Raw genomic sequence first — 14,844 nt, 5'->3', positions numbered from 1 at the left:
TTCGAGATTCACATGATAACTATTTCAATGTTAATGTCCGTGCTGTACCTGTTGTCTTAAAATGCTTATAAACTAAAATGAAAAACTTGATTAGGCTATCAATACAATCTAATACACATGAAAATTATTTTAAGTATTTATGAAATTGAAATTTGTTAACATCTTATTATACAGTCAGCAATACATAAATTGTGAAATATGGACATATCAATGATAAATTTAAAAAAAATTCATTTTCATCTATTCACTGTTCAATTATCAAAATTTTAATCCATTCTTCAAATAGAAATATAATTTCATAACACCCTGTATCATTATCAAAATTGTAAAAAAAAAACATCAGATTATCACAACAAAATTTAATTTCAATACATATTTCAATAATTTCAGACATTGGTCTTCTATTCACATCATTTCATAATATATCTGCATTTCATTATCATTTAATATAACATTTCATTTATAGCATGTTCATTTCACATTTATGATTTATCATTCAGGGTTTCAAATTATTTAGTTTTAATTTGTTCAAAAATTGTATAAAAAGCAAATTATTTAATATTGTTAATCATCGTTTGTTGGATACTATAGTTTATTTCGACTCTTCAATGTTCTAAACACAAACTACATTTCATGACAAAACTTTACTATCAATCATTAAACAAGAAATCATTCAAAACATCAATAATATTTTGCTTCAAAGGCAAACAATATTCATAAGTAATCATCATTTTGCATCTATGGCAATCAACATTATTAATCATTATTTTTTGCATCTATGGCAATCAACATAAGTAATCAACACAAAAAATATTATCTCATTACTGCCTCTCTAAGTCATGACCTTCTGGTCATTTCTTCTTTAGGCAATAATGGTTTTCCATCTCAAAAAACAATCACATACCAGCAAAATTCTAATCAACAAACCCCACTAAAAATTCTACATACACTCCAGCATCCATTTCAAACGATAATCAATCATATCAAACTCTATAGAACAAACAAATTTAAAAATTTTGAAAAAGATATCAATCACAAAAAACTTATTTCAATTAATAATATAACAAAACGTTTTAAATTGAACCAATTATTTTTTTTTAAATAATTTAAAATTTTAAAGACTGTATAATAAGTACAAACATTTCAAGATTATAATACAAAGACGATCAAGATGAAATATGGGTAAATAAGTTCCCTAAAAAATACAAACAAGAGAAAAAGAAAACTGGGTAAATAAATTCCCTAAAACAACACACACAAAATTGATACACTTCTCATAAGTGATACATGATGAAAAAATATGTCACAAGCACACAATTCTTTACACTACAATGGATAGATTTTAGAAAAGTTAGGTTTTATCAACAATTTAAAGATTAGGAAAATAAGCTACTATTTCAACTTCTAAAATTATTTCAGAAAAATACAAATTTAAATGACTATGGACAAGATTGGTTAAGATATGCATCATAGAAGAATTTTACTGAATATTACACAAAGACAGGAAAGAATCGAAAATTGAAAAGATTAAGGGCCAAGAAAAATAGGCTACAGGAAAGAAAAAAGACACAATTATGGACTCTTACCATACACTGTGTAGCGATTATGCTATTCTGAATCCCGGCATAACACAGGATTCCTAATCATTGTGTGTTGGGGAATACCCTTTCATCATGTGATTTACTGTCATAATCTTGTAAATAAGCAACTTGAAACAACCTTTGAATACTAACACATCAATGGAGACTTTGTGCTTTGTTTTCTTCAAGAACATGATTTTATTCATGGGTTCATTTGTTTCAACAAAGCCATTTCGCTTGCAAAAGTTAGTCATGTTCACTTGAGAATGCATTGCATACACCTTTTCAATTCTCAGTTGAAAGTTGAACTCATCAACTTGACTCAAAGCAAGATTCATTTTGTTTACATTGTTCCTAACCTCCACAGAAATCTGTCTCATGTAAACATTCACTTTACTTATAGTTTTCCTAACCTTCAATGTAGCAATATCACTTTCATGATAGTTGACTTTCAGTGAAGACAACTCCCTACCTACTTCTTTATTCAATTCTACTATCTCACTAGGGTTGACTTTTTCAACAACAGTAACTAGGCCTACATTGTCAGAAACTTGAATGAGTTGATCTTGTAACTTAACACTACTATCATCCTGCTTCAATTTGTTTTCATTTTCATGATTATCACTCAATGTTTCAGCAAATTCTTGCTTCATATCATCAAACCTAGCATTAAACTTAGCATTTTGCTCATCAAATCTAGCATTTAACTCATCAAACCTAGAATTTTGCTCTTGTTTGAAATTATCAAACAGTTGTGTTAAGGCAGCTATTAACTCATCATCATTTTTAATATTTTTCATATTGTATGCCATTTTGCTAGTCTGCACAGATAATATATTCATTAGGACTTGATCTCTCTTGAACCGATTTCCCACTCAGCAACAAACCATTCATAACCTATCAAGATATCTATCCTACTAATAATTTTTATAACCAGGGATTTCATAGTGTACCATTTGGGACATATTTATTTTGTAATTCTGTCCCACCAGGGGTACCATTTGCCGTGCTACCAATTTTTCCTTAAACGGTTGGAATAGCATTTAACACCTATCAACCTAAGAATAGTTGTCGGCTCCAATAAAATAGATTCTTGATAAATTGTGAATGGATCTATTGCCTATGAATGAGAAATCCAGTTTTCAGAGCAAATTAACTTATAATCTTCAGATGAAAATACACAAAATACAGAAAGAGAAAATATCTTAAGCCTAATTATTTCAGAGTAACTACGAACTAAAATACTTATCTAGTTTACAGTTGAAACACAGTGGCTATTGGCTTGACTACACTAATAGCTAATTCTGAACAAAACAGCACAAAAAATCTATATAAAACTCAATTTAAAACATTAATAAACGAAAATGATTTAGAGCAAAACTCCACGACAACACTTGTAGCCAGCCATTTTTCTAGAGAGAAGGGTGAACAGGAAAAGACACAAGTTGCAAGTCACGAAAGCCAACGCCTCGTTCAGTATCGATTTTTACAGACACGTCACCACAAAATTATAATTTACAAGTTTAGAATTCACATTCTACATCTGTTCTCAATAAAACTTTATTTTAAAATGTTATTTTAAATTTTTATACATATATCATCTCTATTTAACTAAACCATTTATCTTTTTAATTCTGTCAACCCAGCCTCGGTGACACCATGGAACAATGCAACAAACATTTACGATAATAAATTCTCCATCAAAAAATTTGTCCGTCTATTGATAACTCTGACATTTACTATAAAGTTCCATAGATCTCGAATTGAAGATTCGATTCCAATGTGAGAAGAAAAATGTAATATTACAAGAGAGAGAATAGGCTTTAGTATGATTTAGGAGAAATCATTTATGATGCATTGGCAAAAACTGTGTCTTGCACTTTTTTGGTTTGAAAGATTTTAATAAGAAGAGCACTTGTGATTCAGAAGCAACAGATTTCAATTTCGCCACATCGTCAATACGCTGTCAGGTAATTTCAGTTTTCTTATAATTTTGAATATTGCCTTATTGTGTTGAGTAGAGAATTAAAGTTACTCTCATTTCCAGAAATGATTAATAAGACTTCGCAATCTTTTCCATCCCAGTGTTGTTCCTCAATAAAATGACTTTCAATTATTGCATTTATCTTCAAAGTTACCTATGTTACATTTCCACTAACTTATCTATCAAGGTAGCCTATTATTATGAATGAACACAGAAATGTGTTATATGTATATGTATTATGATGTGATCGAACACAGACATTATTAAAAATCTCAGTACGGTACCTAGATTAATTTAAGCCGTAGGCATCTTCCATAAATTTAGGCCTACGTGTGAATTATTTTTTCTTGTCTGACTAGAGGAATTCAATAAGCTTGTAATAATTGCTGTTCAACTTCTTGTCACACAATTCATACAGAGAGAGAGAATAGGCTTTAGTATGATTTAGGAGAAATCATTTATGATGCATTGGCAAAAACTGTGTCTTGCACTTTTTTGGTTTGTAGGACTTTAATAGACGTTTTTGGTTGTGCAAAAATTTCATTTTATTCTGGTTAACAATATTAGCCGACGTTGTAACATATTTATTTGCGAGTTTTAGATGCAGTGTATTGTGAATCAAGATTTGTATAGAACTGAATGTAGAAATGCAGGACCACCAACAACAAATATATGCAAACTTTTCCAAAAAGGGAATGCAGATATTTCAACTGATAGAATATCTCTTGATGGATTTTCTGAATGGAATGACGTGTCAGTCTTGGCCAATGAAGCTCTGCATCTCAAAACTAATCTAACAAGTTCATTTAAAAGGATGGAAGTCTTAGTGAGTATACAGTTGTTTATTTTCTCTTTCTCATCTCTATTTAGATGAAGCTGTCAAAAGTTTATAATATTATGGATCAGTATTGTGATTAATCAACTGATTAGGCTATAAATATGGTAGCATATCTTATTAATAATGGTGATTCGTTAGAGTTGTGACTGATGTTATTGGATTTGTGAAAAATATAAGATTTTTCAACAATGAAAACACATTACCGTAACTTATTATACTTTCTCAGAATTCTTGTCAAGAGTCGTAACTGAAAAACAATCATAGAATCAGTAGGCCTTATCAATTTGCCTTCTCCAAATAATCATCATAAATGTATATGGCATGAGAAAATATGAAAATCAGCAACTTTATTATTATTCTTTATTGATATATACAATAAGTACATCATCAGAATGATAGGGAGAGAAGAAATAAGGTAATATTGTGCTATTCCTCTCCCAAATTTAGATAAGGGTGGGGTAAACTAGCCCACGTTGGGACAATCCTGCGTTGGGACACTTAAAGTTGTGGGAAATTAGTGAGTGTAAGGTTGGCAACAACTGCGATGTTTATCAGCTGTTTATAGCCTCAATTACATACATAATAATTTCAACTGTAGCACCCAAAGACCTTAAAGATATATAGACCCACAATGCCTATGCCTTCCCAATGTGATAACTCTTACTTGAAATTGAAGGCCGCCATTGGGGTATTTTAGCACGAGATATTATATAAATATATTTGTAATACTATAGATCACAAAGGCATTGGTGATTTTTTACATTCTACATTTTACATTTTTTAACATGTAATAATCTTATGGGTTGCCCCCTCAATGGCGGATTTCAATTCCAAGTATGACACTAACGCTGCATGTGAGTCTATGCATCTTTAAGGTCTTTGGTAGCACCAGTTATTAAGAAAATATTAAAAACATGTTTTTTTAACCTCAAAGTTTTCTTTTTGTGAAGAGGAATTTTAATTTTTACTTTAAAAATTTACCATTAAAGGTAAGTCTCACAGCTAATATGCATTCCGTATTATTTTATAAATAATTTAACATGTAGAACATTATTTTACTCTTATTTTTAATCCAGTTATTCTGTCTAAAACAAAGCCATGACCATCTGCCCACCTTGGGACAGCCAACATTGGGACACTGCAATCATGATATATGCTCATTTTATAATGATGAGCATCGCTTCTAAAACTTATTTTACTGATATGTAGGCTACAAATCAATGAAATAAGTTATAAATAAATATGATTTTTGATTATAGCCTGTAATGTAGCTTCAGAGGTAGCCTATTTCAAACACACTTTGTGCACATGACTTTTGATCATAGTTTTTACTAAAACATTTTTTCAAATAAATAAATGTTTTCAAATAATATTTATACTATCAATAATAAATTATAATAAAATAATGTTATAAATTAACAAAAACAATAAATTGTATATTCTTAATTCAATATCCCAACCTGGGCAAGGGATGTCCCATTGTGGGCCAATCTTAAGGTTGGGACACTCCCCAAAAAATTGTTTTTGCAATAAAAAATCAACTGACAATCAATGCAGTGGCCGTCCTCAAGGATGAGAGTGTAAGCAAATACAATAAAATATAAAATTAAAAAATGAAGATTTTTTAAAATTTTTGTCCAAGTTAATGCTGTTTGAATTTTGGTGTCCCAACATGGGCTAGTTTACCGTACCCTACACACAGTCCAAAATAGGTGTCTTGTAGTGTTTACTTCACAAAATTTTCAGTCCTTAATTATTTTCTTCCTTAATTATTTTAGTTTCTTATTATTAGCTTATGCCCATAGATAGGCCTGTATTCAAATTTATAAAAAAATGAGCATTAAATTACTCTTTCAATATATATGTTTTTTATTTTAATGCATTGGATGTTTCAAACTTAATTCGAGTCATTTTCAGGTTTGAATGAACAAATGATTTTTTGTACATGCAATTAGCTCTAAACAAGAAAGTGAACAATGTAATGCATAAACATACTTATTTTATTTTCAATGTTCATTTTGTTATTTAAGGTTGCTTGTATGTTCATTGTGGGGTCGCAGAGAACCGCCTGCCCTTAAAACCACCACAACAAAAAAAAAGTGGGACAAATTTGACTATTTTCAAACTGGGACGACGTCAAACTAGGTATTTTCTCCGATCCAGCTTGTCGCTTCACGCACACGACAAGCTTAGTTTACTCGCGAAAATCCACCACCCCCGGCTGTAAATGCTATTGACCAAGCGTAGGTAGCGTTTTCCAACTCATCGAAAGTGGCATCTTTCTATAGAGCTGTAGATGATTATTTTTTTAATGAGTTCAGATTCATATTGTTGGTTGAATATTATGAAGGACAATCTTATTAAGAATCATTGAATATTCTGATCCCACAAAAATGTAATTTATAAATATTGTTTGTTATTCTTTGAAGACATGACATAATTATCATGTATATCTACTTATATTTACTGTACTAGTTGAAATCTATTGTTGGGTTCTATTCATCTGTTCAATTTTAGAGGTTTAGTTGGATAGCAATAGATTTAAAGCCATTAAACTGAATATAAATATTTCTGGTTTCTGATACAGTACTTCTGCCGGTACAAACTGCTTTCCAGTTTAACCGCAAAGTTCAATTTCACAAAATCAAAATGTGACTACTTGCAGGGTCCAGCAAACTGCATAAAATTTAAATGCATTAGATTTTCTTGGCCTCAAGGATACCTCGAACTTCCAATAAAATCCACAATAAATTGAACAAGAATTTCGTAGTGATAACATTTTCATTCATTTATTATCACTATTCCTGGAAAAGGTACTACATACAGCTTCTGCCTATGCTATAGAAGGATAGAAATCACTTGAAAAGTTGAATAATTTAAGATGCTACATCATTTTAATCATGCATTCATACATAAGGTGTCCCTATACAGTAGGGTACCTTGTTTCTTATTTATAGCATACCAGTATGGCAGATAATATATATAATAATTTCATCTCAATATAATATTAACGTTTGTATAAGTAATAAATAGTATTCCATTTTATCCATCATATGCAACTACGGTATCAATTTCGAGTAACTGGTTAAGCAGTCAACGGTTCGGTCAATAGAATTTTTTTGTTGATTAGAACCAGGATAATGATCATAAATAATATTAGAATTACTAAAATAGATAACACAAATTGACCGATCACCTTCTCTGACCTGAGCATATTATATCTGAGCCTATAAATATCTTAGTTTTGTTTCCAATACAGTTAGATACTAGAAGGAGATTTAAGAAAAAATGATATTAACATTATGTTTTCATAAATTTGATTCCCTGAATATGATGGAATTCCCCAATATAAGAATATTACTAAATCTAGTGATAACTCCTATAATGAACACTTTTAATAGGCCTATTCACTTTTCAGCCTTTATCATGTTACTACAAACTAAGAGGAATACAGGTTCATTGCTGCCAAAAAATGATAGATGTAAAATAGGAATAGACCCAGTTTGTCTTTCACTGTTCCACTTTGGTTGCGTCCGTAAAAACTGACCATTTTTTTGGAAGTGGCGGCTTTCAGTGCAGGCGGAACTCCGGCCACTGTGCTCCGGCGACCCTTCATTGTACATTAGAAACTAAAATCATAGCAACATTTTTTTTTCAATAAACATGATTGTTTCAAGCATTTAATGAAATAAATATTGAAATGGTGCTATGATTTTTTATTTTTCTTGTCTATGTGATTTTATCTGAACGTCCTTGAGTCATATTTTATTGCTCTTGCAATGTAAAACATTCTATTGCACTACCGTCAAACCGGCTAACTTGGGCAGTTTAACCCACCAATTCCAGCTCCCGCTAACTTACCAGCTGTCTGTGCAATTCATTCCGAGTTCTGGCATTGTGGATTTGTTGGGAACACATAATTGAGAATATTTAATAACGTTTTGAACATTTGATTAACAGTTAAGATACTTTTTTTACAGTCATAACAATCTACTATTTCCAACCTAGAAATTGAACCTTTAATAACTTCTATTGTGAACACTCAATTATTATACAGAATTATTTTTCAATTATTCATCTATTTTACAGTTAAAGTTTTTTATTATGAATATGAAACATATTCAAAATCTAATGTCCCAAGTTAGCCTTCAACCACTCAATTGTCTAATTACAGGCAAATCATACCTGTGTCCCAAGTTACCCAACCTCTGTGGGTAACTTGAGACACCATATTTTTACTTTCCTTGCCCTACTACCATAGGTAAGGAAAGTATTGCTTTCCAAAAAAAATTAAGGTACCCCAATTTCAAATTTTCTATACGTTTCAAGGTTCCCTGAGTCCAAAAACATGATTTTTTGGTGTTGGTCTGTATATGTGTATGTGTGTGTGTGTGTGTGTGTGTGTGTGTGGTGTGTGTGTGTGTGTGTGTGTGTGTGTGTGTGTGTGTGTATGAGCGTATGTGCGTCTGTGTACCATGGATAGCTATTCATAAGCCCCATCAACTGACTTGAGTCTCATTTCTGGGAAAATTGCAGGAGCTCCGTAATATTCTTGAGAAAAATTGCAGATAATTACTAAAAACCCATGTTTTTCACGGTTTTCTCGAAAACGGCTTTAACGAATTTCTTCAAATTTATACCATGGATAGCTATTCATAAGCCATATCAACTGACTCGTGTCTCATTCCTGGGAAAATAGCAGAAGCTCCGTAATATTCTTGAGAAAAATGGCAGATAATCACTAAAAAACCCTGTTTTTCACGATTTTCTCAATAATGACCGATTTATTTCAAATTCATACTCTGTATAGTTATTTATCAGCTCTATCAACTTGCATGAGTCTTTTTCCTAGGAAACTAATGGGGTCCACCCCATCCTTGAGAAATGGACTTTGTGAACTCCTTCTCGTGCATGAAGTAGGTAGGTAGAGCAGTTTATAAAAATAACACAAAGTCGAGATATTTCATCTGTAGAACAGCTGTTTTGACGACTTTTAAAAAAATCATCGAATTTCACAATTTACACAAAGGAAAAAGTACTCTGAAAACAATTATAATTATATACACACTAGCCGTCAGGCTCGCTTCGCTCGCCATATCCGTCTAGCCAGGGGGCTCTGCCCCCTGGACCCCCGACTGGATCGTCAAAGAATGAGATCAGCAGGCTCGCTTCGCTCGCCTGCATTTTTTTCATTTTTATCATATTATATTAGGACAATCCAGTCGGGGGTCCAGACTAAACGTCTGGCTAAACAGATATGGCGAGCGAAGCGAGCCTGACGGCTAGTAATATAATATTCCCAGGATTGAAGTAGCAGTGCCCAATAAATTTTTCCGCGATAAATGCATTTAAATCTTCAACTTGGTGCCAACCTAACAAAATCAACTCAACTTAATGCCAACCTGACAAAATTATTAATTTAGTTGCCAGTTAACAACTGTTTCGAAGAGGTACTCTATCTAGATTTTTTATTTTTCTTGTCTATGTGATTTTATCTGAACGTCCTTGAGTCATATTTTATTGCACTTGCAATGTAAAACATTCTATTGCACTACCGTCAAACCGGCTAACTTGGGCAGTTTAACCCACCAATTCCAGCTCCCGCTAACTTACCAGCTGTCTGTGCAATTCATTCCGAGTTCTGGCATTGTGGATTTGTTGGGAACACATAATTGAGAATATTTATTAACGTTTTGAACATTTGATTAACAGTTAAGATACTTTTTTTACAGTCATAACAATCTACTATTTTCAACCTAGAAATTGAACCTTTAATAACTTCTATTGTGAACACTCAATTATTACACAGAATTATTTTTCAATTATTCATCTATTTTACAGTTAAAGTTTTTTATTATGAATATGAAACATATTCAAAATCTAATGTCCCAAGTTAGCCATCAACCACTCAATTGTCTAATTACAGGCAAATCATACCTGTGTCCCAAGTTACCCAACCTCTGTGGGTAACTTGAGACACCATATTTTTACTTTCCTTGCCCTACTACCATAGGTAAGGAGAGTATTGCTTTCCAAAAAAAATTAAGGTACCCCAATTTCAAATTTTCTATACGTTTCAAGGTTCCCTGAGTCCAAAAACATGATTTTTGGTGTTGGTCTGTACATGTGTATGTGTGTGTGTGTGTGTGGTGTGTGTGTGTGTGTGTGTGTGTGTGTGTGTGGTGTGTGTGTGTGTGTGTGTGTGTGTGTGTATGAGCGTATGTGCGTCTGTGTACCATGGATAGCTATTCATAAGCCCCATCAACTGACTTGAGTCTCATTTCTGGGAAAATTGCAGGAGCTCCGTAATATTCTTGAGAAAAATTGCAGATAATTACTAAAAACCCATGTTTTTCACGGTTTTCTCGAAAACGGCTTTAACGAATTTCTTCAAATTTATACCATGGATAGCTATTCATAAGCCATATCAACTGACTCGTGTCTCATTCCTGGGAAAATAGCAGAAGCTCCGTAATATTCTTGAGAAAAATGGCAGATAATCACTAAAAAACCCTGTTTTTCACGATTTTCTCAATAATGACCGATTTATTTCAAATTCATACTCTGTATAGTTATTTATCAGCTCTATCAACTTGCATGAGTCTTTTTCCTAGGAAACTAATGGGGTCCACCCCATCCTTGAGAAATGGACTTTGTGAACTCCTTCTCGTGCATGAAGTAGGTACGTAGAGCAGTTTATAAAAATAACACAAAGTCGAGATATTTCATCTGTAGAACAGCTGTTTTGACGACTTTTAAAAAAATCATCGAATTTCACAATTTACACAAAGGAAAAAGTACTCTGAAAACAATTATATAAACACATATACAGTAGTCTTATCGTAGTTTCAAATATGTTGCCGCCAATCGTCATTATGTTATTCCCCTAAATTATTCTCGTTTAAGAATGAGGCTTACAGTTCAATGGGCAAGGAAAGTTGTGTGAGTGTACCACACCAGATTTTTTAATTTTTTTTTCAGAACAGGTTGGAATAATAATGAAATTGAATGTATATATTTGAAGTATTAGGCTATTAAAGACCTAAGTTTTGAGCACAAGAGAAATAAACTATTAAAATAATAATGGGACTGAATTTCAAGTCAAAGTTGAAAACTGTTTCAAGTTAGCCAGTTTGACAGTACCTATATAATAATATCGGGTGATTACAAATGAAATAGACAGTTTGAATAGCTTGTAGAGAATTTATTATTTAAAAGTTTAGATCATTACTTACATGATTACATAGAAGAATTCTTGAAGTTTCTATTGAAAATTTACAGATGTTTAATGTGTGCACCATTTGCAACACGACAGATATCAACACGGTAGTCAAATTCTGACCACACACGACTAAGCATCTCACCGTTAACTGTAGCAAGAGCATTTGTGATTCGTTGTTTAAGATCATCGATATCAACAGGAAGCGGTGGTATGAAAACTCTGTCTTTTATATAGCCCCACAAGAAAAAGTCGCAGGGCATTAGGTCCGGACTACGAGGTGGCCACGGCTGAAGCACAACGTTTTCCTCACTTGCATGGCCGATCCATCGTCTAGGAAGATGTTCATCCAGATACCCTCTGACGTCTGAGTACCAGTGAGGCGGAGCTCCATCTTGTACAAAAATGAAGTTACAACTATCTTCATGGAGTTGAGGCATTAACCATTCGGTTAACATGTCCAGATAAATTCTTCCGGTTACTGATGGTTCTTGGAAGAAGAAAGGCCCGTAAACCTTTTCACAAGATAAAGCGCAAAACACGTTCACTTTAGGAGAATCGCGTATATGCTGTACAGTCGCTCTTGGGTTTTCTGTTCCCCATACTCGTACATTATGTCTGTTAACTTTTCCACTAATGTGAAAAGTGCATTCATCATTGAAAATTAGGCGATTAAACAATGTGTCATCATTTTCAAGACAATGTTGCATCTCTTGACAAAAATTTTTACGTACAACTTTATCACTGTCATTTAAACTTTGTACTAACTGCAATTTATAAGGTGTCATTTTCAAATGTTTCCGCAGAATTTTCCACACAATAGGTTGAGGAATTTGCAATTCTAAACTCGCTGATCTAGTCGATTTTCCTGGACTTCGTACAAAAACATCACGAACACTATCAATTTTTTCTTCTGTAACAGAAGGTCTTCCAGTACTCTTCTTCTTACACACACATCCACTGCTTTCAAAACGTTCATACCAGTCATAAATTGATTGCCTTGTTGGTGGTGGTTTACCGTATTTTGTTCTGAAATGACGCTGCACAACAGTAACAGAGTTTGTTATGGCTAATTCAAGAACACAATAAGCTTTCTCCACTTGAGTAGCGGCCATATTGCTAAACTAAACTGGCTGTTGTAACACGGAGCAGCCAACAATAGCCAGCAACAGTTCTACCAACATAAACTTCAAGAAATTCCCTACAAACCTATATCACTTACTATGTTGAAATACACCAGTTTAATTTTGTACAGGCTATTGAAGTTGTCTATTTCATTTGTAATCACCCGGTATTATACTCACTTCACAAAAGTGTATTTCTAAGCAGTTATGCCTGAAAACTTCGATCAAATATTGAGATTCTGGTGATTTCTGGGCTTAATCCAATTATATTTCAATAACAATAGCTTTTGCCACAAATAACATTTGAAACAAGGATACACTTTGTCTTATAAACTTAATTCATATGTTATAAGAAAAAAACTGCAGTAGGAATAATGTTTGTAATTAGAACTGTCCTGTTGATGCGAACATGTCATTAATCTTCTGAATAATGTCATAATTCTCCAACAGGGAAATAAGAGCTCCTGCTTCTCATTCAATGTACTTTCAATGGAAGACACATCGAAAAGCACTCTGGTATCTTCAACAGATCTGTTGAATAGCTCGCATTGCAAGCAGAATGATGTGAAACTGTCTCACTGTAGAACAACATGCAATAATCCCTCGGTAACCGAGTTGGGAACTCTAGTTGAAGTGAAGCATGTCACTGAGGAGTATCAGCTGTGGGTGTTCTTAGTGCTGTTGGTGCTTGGATGCGTCGGTTACACTGTCCTAGTCAGTATTTCCGATACAATGACATTTACACTTCTTGGTGAGTTTCATACAACTACTGTGCATTTTACAACATTTATTTCACAGTAGGTACGGTAACTCAGTCTTTGTCATTGCAAAATATAATAGTCCAGTCAATATAGACATAAAAAAGGGGGTGTGCTTGCAATTTATATTGTAGTTTTGCTTTTTACGAGGGTTATCTCTAAAGTAAAGACCGTTTTGTTGTAAAAAAAATCATTTAAAAAATATGTTCAATCAAAGTAATACAGAATAAAATACACAACTTACATTAGTGCTCTACATAGTCGCCATATTAATTGAGACATTTGTCATAGCGATTCACCAGCTTTAATATACCCTTGTCATATTCTTCTGCCGCCAGTTCATTTAGCCATCGATTCATGGCATCTTTAAGTTTGTCATCACCCGCAAATTGCTTACCTCCCAAAAATTCTTTCAATTTGCCAAACAAATGGTAATCTGAAGGTGCTAAATCTGGACTGTATGGTGGGTGACTGAAAATTTCCCATCCAAATCTGTTCAGTAAATCGAGCATCTTACCAGCCACATGTGGGCGAGCATTATCGTGCAACAGTATCATGCCGTAGGTAAGTCATCCGCAGCAGCGATTCTGAATGGCATGCCGTAACTTGAAGAGTGTTTCACAGTTATATTCTGCATTTACAGTCGTTCCACGTGGCATAAAGTCAATCAATATAATGCCAAATCGATCCCAAAATACCGTGACCATCAATTTCCTTCCAAACGGCAGTGGCTTGACCTTTTTTGGTTTCATTGGTGACTGAGGATGACACCATTCACATGACTGCCGTTTTCTTTCTGGCGTGTAATAAGAAATCCAGGTTTCATCGCCGGTAACTATTGAATTAAGGAATTCATCACCATTTTCTTTGTGGCGCATTAGGAATTCCAAAGCAGATCCCATTTGGATTTGTTTGTGACATTCCGATAATGCGTATGGCACCCAACACGCACAAACTTTTCTGAAGCCTAAATGGTCATGCACAATGCGACCAATAACAGCTCTTGAAACACCAGGGAAAATATGGGTCAATTCAGATATTGTCATGCGACGATTGTTTTTGATTTCTTCATCAACCTTTTTCAACAAGTCCTCGTTGATTATTGAGGGCCTCCTGGAACGTTCTTCATCATGCACGTTAACTCTCTTATTTCTAAACCTTTCACATCATTTTCGAACGTTTCTTTCATTCATCACATTTTCACCGTACACAGTAACCAACTGCCTATGAATTTTGACCGGTTTAACGTTTTGATGGTTTAAAAACATATCACTCCACGAATTTCACAATTGGCGGCAACATCAATTTTCTCATTCATTTCTAAATGCTATAACTGAAACG

The 14,844-nt window shown here is 33.4% G+C and overlaps 1 protein-coding gene across 1 annotated transcript in view; it reads left to right on the top strand.

Moving 5' to 3' along the window:
- Positions 1-14,844, top strand: part of LOC111048964 (major facilitator superfamily domain-containing protein 6-A-like) — a 66,929-nt gene that overhangs the window by 13,828 nt on the left and 38,257 nt on the right. Inside the window, exons 3-5 of the mRNA XM_039433283.1 lie at positions 3,477-3,550; positions 4,166-4,390; positions 13,196-13,496. Coding sequence (XP_039289217.1) covers positions 3,477-3,550; positions 4,166-4,390; positions 13,196-13,496 — 600 coding nt within the window. The remainder of the gene's footprint in view (positions 1-3,476; positions 3,551-4,165; positions 4,391-13,195; positions 13,497-14,844) is intronic.

This window comes from Nilaparvata lugens, chromosome 1 (genome assembly GCF_014356525.2).
Source record: "Nilaparvata lugens isolate BPH chromosome 1, ASM1435652v1, whole genome shotgun sequence".
Classification (NCBI taxonomy): Eukaryota; Metazoa; Arthropoda; class Insecta; order Hemiptera; family Delphacidae; genus Nilaparvata; species Nilaparvata lugens.
The sequence above is the reverse complement of the archived record's forward strand: the minus strand, read 5'-3'. Positions and strand labels throughout refer to the sequence as shown.